Source organism: Coturnix japonica, chromosome 8 (assembly GCF_054131305.1).
Source record: "Coturnix japonica strain WE chromosome 8, WE-NBRP24, whole genome shotgun sequence".
Classification (NCBI taxonomy): domain Eukaryota; kingdom Metazoa; phylum Chordata; class Aves; order Galliformes; family Phasianidae; genus Coturnix; species Coturnix japonica.
The window spans coordinates 5,095,567-5,101,867 of record NC_140670.1 but is presented as its reverse complement, the minus strand read 5'-3'; the positions used below and the strand labels follow the sequence as shown (position 1 = coordinate 5,101,867).

At 51.9% G+C, this 6,301-nt stretch overlaps 1 protein-coding gene across 1 annotated transcript in view; it reads left to right on the top strand.

The window, feature by feature from the left end:
• Window positions 1-232: 232 nt before the first annotated feature.
• PRKG1 (protein kinase cGMP-dependent 1) overlaps window positions 233-6,301 on the top strand; it is a 304,417-nt gene continuing 298,348 nt past the window's right edge. The window contains exon 1 of the mRNA XM_015866197.3: window positions 233-948. Within this exon, the coding sequence (XP_015721683.1) occupies window positions 638-948 (311 nt within the window). The 5' untranslated portion in view covers window positions 233-637. The remainder of the gene's footprint in view (window positions 949-6,301) is intronic.

Here is a 6,301-nt window from a genome sequence, read left to right as displayed (position 1 = left end):
TAGTGCACTGAGCCTCACACGCCCCACCGACCGGGCTCGTTCCAGCACAGCCGCTTGGCCGCTATCCCCATTGAAACATCCTGGCTGCGGGAGCCGTGCCACCGGGAGCAGAAAGCCCCGATTCACCAGTTTATTAATAAAGAAAAGTACGAGGGGAGGGCTCAGCGTCAGCCCAACGCTCGGTTAGAGGTGAGCGCCCGCCGCCAGGCGGGGACCCGCCCAGCCGCTGCCGCCCCGGGGCCGGGCTCTCCGGGCTGCCTCCCCCTGCCAGCGGAGGCCGGGGAGGGGAAGGGGGGGGGTGGCCCGGCGGGGGCTCCCCCCGCAGCCCCCGGAGCTGCCCCCCGGCCCCATCAGGCGGCACAGCCTCGGCGCGCTCGCCCCTGCCCGCCCGCCCGCCGCCTCCCTCCGCCCCGCCGCCCGCCCGCCAGCGCGTGTGAGCTGCCTCCCGCAGCCTCGCAGCCTCGCCGGGCGCAGGCGGATCGGGAGCGCCCCGCGCCAGCCGGCTCCGGGGCCGCCGGGGGGGAGGGGGCGGGCCGGCCGAGGGGCCCCGGGCCGGAGGGGCGCGGGGAAGTTGGGCCGAACGTCGGGCGGCTCCCGGTGGAAAGTTGCCGGGAGAGGCTCGGGGCTGAGCGGGAGCATGGGCACGTTGCGGGATTTACAGTACGCGCTGCAGGAGAAGATCGAGGAGCTGCGGCAGCGGGATGCGCTGATCGACGAGCTGGAGCTGGAGCTGGACCAGAAGGACGAGCTGATCCAGAAGCTGCAGAACGAGCTGGACAAGTACCGCTCGGTGATCCGGCCCGCCACGCGGCAGGCGCAGCAGCAGAGCGCCCGCAGCCTGCAGGGCGAGCAGCGGACCAAGCGGCAGGCGATCTCGGCCGAGCCCACCGCCTTCGACATCCAGGACCTCAGCCACGTCACGCTCCCCTTCTACCCCAAGAGCCCGCAGTAAGCAGCGCCCGGCCGCCTGCCCGGTGGGAAAGTTGCGAGCGGCGGGGCTGCGGGAGGGGCCGGGGCGGCTGCCATCCTCGGGGCTTCTTTCCATCGGTACCGCAGCTCTTTAGCGGTTCCCGGCTCCGGGACGCGGCCACGTGTGGCACCTGGCGAGCGCCGCTTCCTGCCGCCGAGCGGCCCCGGACCCTTTGCTCTCCAACACAGCGGAGCCGCGCCGCTGTCGCGCTCCGGCCGCTCCCCATCGCTGCCCCGGCACGGCGGTACCCGGCCGCCCTGCCCTGCCCTGCGCTGCCCCGCCGTCTCCTGGCAACCGCCCCGCGAGGGATGGATGGAGGGAGGGAGGGAGGGAGGGAGGGAGGGAGGGAGGGAAGGGCGGCCATCGCCCGGCCCCGCCGCCGCCCCGGGACCCTCTTCCCGACTCCCCCTTCCCGCCGCCGTTTCTCCGCAGATATTTTGCCCTTTTAAGGCGAACGGCTGCGGCTCAGCCCGGCGGCGGGGAGGAACTGTGGTAGACCCGCAAAATGCCCCCAGACACCCCAGGAAGCCGGGGGGGGGAGGCTGGCTGAGTACCCCTCCCCGGTGCCGGGCAGCTGAGGCGGGGTAAGGCGCTGCTCCGTGCTGCCAGCACACCTGTGTGCCTTTGGGATGGGGCTGCCTCTTCCTCAGCCACAGTGCACACCAACCAGTGCAGTGCACTGTCTGAAGCAGTGCTTGGTTTTAACCTCCCATGGGCAGTATTAGATGCGTGGTCCCCTTGTGCCATTTCCAGTGCTCTGAGCTAAGTTGCTGCTGCACACCTGGATCGTTGAGGTGGATCAGATGGCCTGATACCTGTGAGGCAGTGCTAGGTCTGTGGTTGTTTCAGCCACTTACTGAGTCCATGGGGCACGGCACTGCTGAGTGTTTTCAGTAGGAGCATCTAAATGGAAAGGAAGATACCCCTGTTTAAAAGTAAGCTGTATGTTCCGCTCACCACGAGTGCTTATGATGAGAATCCAGATGAGCTGCTGTTAGTGGTGTCTGTGCTTGGGAGACTGAGGAATTGCACCTGGCCTAGTTTATTGGGATCATTAATACCTAAATAATGGGTTTTCTTGCACCTCTATGCACGTGTTCACATGGAGAGTTTATGACTCAAATATGCAGAAGGACACATTCTGCTGATTCCTTCTGAGTTATGAGACCAGTGAGACATATCTGACCTTTCACAGGATCATTAAGGTTGGAAAAGACCTCTAAGATCATCTAATCCCAGCATCAGGAGCGGCACCTTTGTCAGCCTTTGTTTGCAGGGTAACTAGAAAAAAAGTTGTCTGAAGTAGCTTTTATTTCTCCCATCCCAGAGGTTGCCAGAAGTGGCTGCAGTAAGTGGGTAAAGACCACAGAGATGTCTGGGTGTTTTTCTCTGCTTGAGAAATGCAATGACAAATCTTTATCTCCCCTCCATCTCCTGGGATTGCTGCTCTGTTTGTTTTTCCACACCTTTGACCTCTCACGGGATATGTTCTGCCTGCTAACAGCCCGCCAGCATTGAAGTAATGCCGTGAGACAAAGTTTGTATCAGGACTTATTTCAATTAAGGTTTTCCAAAGCTGCAGACTGAAGAGTTACATTCTGAGTGAGGAACGGCCGAGCTGTTCAGTGAGATGTAACCTTTGTTTGCTTTCCTGTTTATTTAGAACATAAAATAATTTGCTGATACTTATAAATTGTATCTATTCTGTGGTACCTAGGAGTGGCCCTAGAGGAACCAGCAGCCCCTCTTCATAAAGCCCACACTTTCCTTTTTCTAAAATAATCCAGACGATGGTTGCAACATCGTCCAACTGGTCAAACCAGAGATTGATAAGGGGCCTGTGATCTGAAAGGGAGACAACCGCTCTGGAGTGATTGCTTCCTGAAATGTAGGGCAGGAGCTGTGAGATCAGGAGAGGACTGGTGGCCTCTTTAGTTATGTCGCAAGGGGGTTTTGCTATCGTGCTGCAAAGGCTGTCAGCAGCCATGGATGTAAACAGGCAAGGGTGATGCAACCTTTCATTTTAATTCTGTTTGAAACTGGAATTCCGTGTGATGTGTCCAGCCACCAATTGAAATTCGTTTATGAGTAAGTAATGAACTGCTGGAACTGCTTTTACATCTTACGTGATAGAATGCTGATTCAATCTGAAAGTAGTTGAACATTGTTCTGAGGAGGAATCTGTGTGCCTGGTTCTGCTGCTTCATGCTTAAGCTGCTGCTCTGGGTACGTGGGGCCTGATGCCCACCCAGCAACCTGGTCCTACTTGTGAGGTGGGCCAGGGCAGCCCTGCAGAGCTGCCTCATGAGTTGTCTGTTCTTCTGGCTCTTCTGGCATCCCACCTGCTTGTCTTCCCCTCCCAGAGCAGCTCGGAGAGCAGAGCGTCACGCTTTGCAGGGATGAGTTTCCATTGCAGAGGATTATATGCTTCCTGACAGCAGTTTTACATGCGGTGTGTCAAGGACAGTGCAGAATGCGAGTCAGTCAAATGCTGCTTTCCTCTGTTTTGACAGGCCAGGTTTGGCAGCAGCAACGTGCTGCTGGTGGTGGATGGGGCTTTCCTATGCATAGGAGCACTCATGTGACTCACACCTCAGGCTTTATGCCTTGCAAAGCGGCATGGTGAGGTTGCTGATAGGTTCCCTCTGCTTATGAGTCAGCTTCCCGAGGCTTTGGTGGCCAGCAGTGGTAAGAAATAACTGTTGTATTTAGTTCCTGGGTAGGGGACAAAGATTTATCTCTGTCGGCAAGCAGTGTATGGGGCATCTCTGAAATAAGCTTCTTTAGGCAGGTAACCTTTATGCTGAATGCAAACTAATGACCAGAGATGTTTTAGTTAGAGGAAGGGTCAAAAATAAGGTATTAACACCATCCATTTGCTTTGTGATTTTCTGCCTGTCTGCTGATTTCACTAGGGAGGGTAGGATTAAACTTTGCTGCCATTTCTGTAGCCTTTGCTTAGTAGCAGTAAGCAGCACACGCTCCTCTGAATTGCTGCCACTTTTGGATGTTAATCTTAGCAGCAGAGTGTAATACACAAAGTTTTTAAAGCACAATCGCTTTTGCTCAGAAGCTCTTTTGAAATTTTAATGATGATTCTATGCAAAACAAAACTATTTGGCGAGCATAGTAGCTTTAAGCAAGCTAATAGCTCCTAACAAAAGGCTATCATTAACACAGAAACTATTTTTTAATTGAAATACATATCTGTAAGTTCACTTTTTTTTTGCTCTTCTCTGTGTTACTGAGTGTTGGTGATAGATAGTTCTAAAGTAAAGCACAAAGCTTCAGACTGGTTGCTGCCGCAACAAAACAAACTAAAACTCATCCCACAGTGGCTCGATATGTAACGGTTTCTTTGCTTATAGTGCTTGAAATGGGGTCTGTGGGATGCCAAGAAGTCATGGAATGTGCACCTTATCTTAAGGTAAGGGCTCCCAGGAAGCTGCTTTGATTTACTGTCTTAAATGACACCCCTTGCTGCCTGCACTGCTGGTATTTCTTGACTCTGGCTTTTTGTGGTGCCAGAATGCTTGCTTTTGTAGCTGGCTAAAGAATAAATATCTGTATAGATGTTTTTCAGTTGCTGCTTTGACATTTCCAGGGGGTATGGCAGTCCATGCCAGTTTTGTGCAGCTTGTTTTTGTTTGAAGATCTAAAAGAGCAGGAAAAAAAAACAACCCACAGAAGTGTGTGCTACACTGGAGCCTAAAACAACTCCTTTCTCCAATTGTTCCTTTATCCTTTCCTGAACAAATACAGAAAGTGGTGTGGTTGCAAGTGTGAGCACCGTTTTGATACGTGTTGTGTATGCTGACACCCTGAAGTCTGAAATTGTATTAGGGGTCTCTGAGAAGCAGTGGAACAGCATCTACCTGGGAGGGTTTGTGTCACAGAGATAGCTAGAGCGTACTTGTGAAACAGCGAGCATAGGACTTGCATTTTGCAATGTTCATGCAGTCACTGGTTTCCTTGGAAACTAGTGCCTGAGCACATATAGCCAAACTTGAACACTGGTGCATGGTCTCGGAGCAGAAAATGGGCTCCCAGACTTTAACATTACAAAGTAGCGTTAGGGTTATTTTGTTTTTTTGTTAGTAGCAATCTTGGAGTAGGATATCCCTGAAATGGGGCCCCTACTCGTACTGCTGCATTTTTCCTATCTGGATCTGTGTTTTGTTCTCTGAATTCCCCTTTTTGACTTGGTTTGTGAGCATATTTGTCGGAGGTGTTTCCTGTTCAGTGCACAAACTGTGTTAGGAGAGCCACGGAGCAGCTCTGTGCTGTAGGCTGGAAATGGCTCTGCAAACTCTCTAGGCACACCAGCTCATTTTCTTCATTACTGATGGTGGGTCATCAGAACAAGTCAGAGAAGTCTTCATGTCGCTGTCTGGGTTGTCTAGAAGGGAAGCTGTGCCTTGTAGATGCCCAGGTAGTTTGCTAAATGTTATCATAGCCGTGCCCCCTGTGCAGGTTGGTCCCTGGGATCTCTTAGTGCTTCTTACTACTTAAAGTGCCTGTGTGATGTGAACTTCACACAAAGATCCGCTGGGTGAGGGGAATTCATAAGTGTTCTTGTAATCCACAGACTAAATGAGGCAGATAACTTTCTTGGTGGGTGATAACTCTGACAAACAGAAGAAATCAATTACTGCGTGACTCAAACAGCACGTTGAGGCAATAGGCAGGAAGTTAACAGTGGTGTAGTTAAACCAAACGTGATGCAAATAATGCCACACAGCTCCCAGTTCAGGCTTGTTTGAAACAACCTTAATTGTCTTAATTGCTATTGATATGCTTTGAAAATCGTGTCCCCTAGGAAGCTGAGAAATTCCTTTAGTTCAAATGGAAGATTGTCTTCCTGAGTTGGAAATACGTGCACAAATACATACAATTGTTTGCAGTGCAGTTTCAGTATGATTTACATTGGTAAATTTCTGTAATGGGTTATGAGCAAAGCTTGTAGTGGTAGCTAAACCTGATCACATAGAGGAGATATGTGTTTTTTTATAATTACTATGTTTTGCTGTAGTTTTATGGTTCTTTTTTAATTAAGTGAAATAGATGAATGGTTTTGACCCATGATGAATGGCATGGTCCTGAGCCGTGTTGCTCATCACTGCAGATGTGGTCTTGGTGACAGCTGTGCTAACAGCTCACTTTTGTTGTCTTTGGCCAGTCTGCTGGATACCTGCTGGGGAAGCTGCACAGAGATGAAGAGCTGGCAGCAGCAAGAACTTGCTGAAGCAAGACAAGCCTTAGCCTCAGTTACTTCCCCAGATCTCTTCTTCATTCCTGCACCTCTTTCTTTTCCCCCTTTTCCCTCTTCCT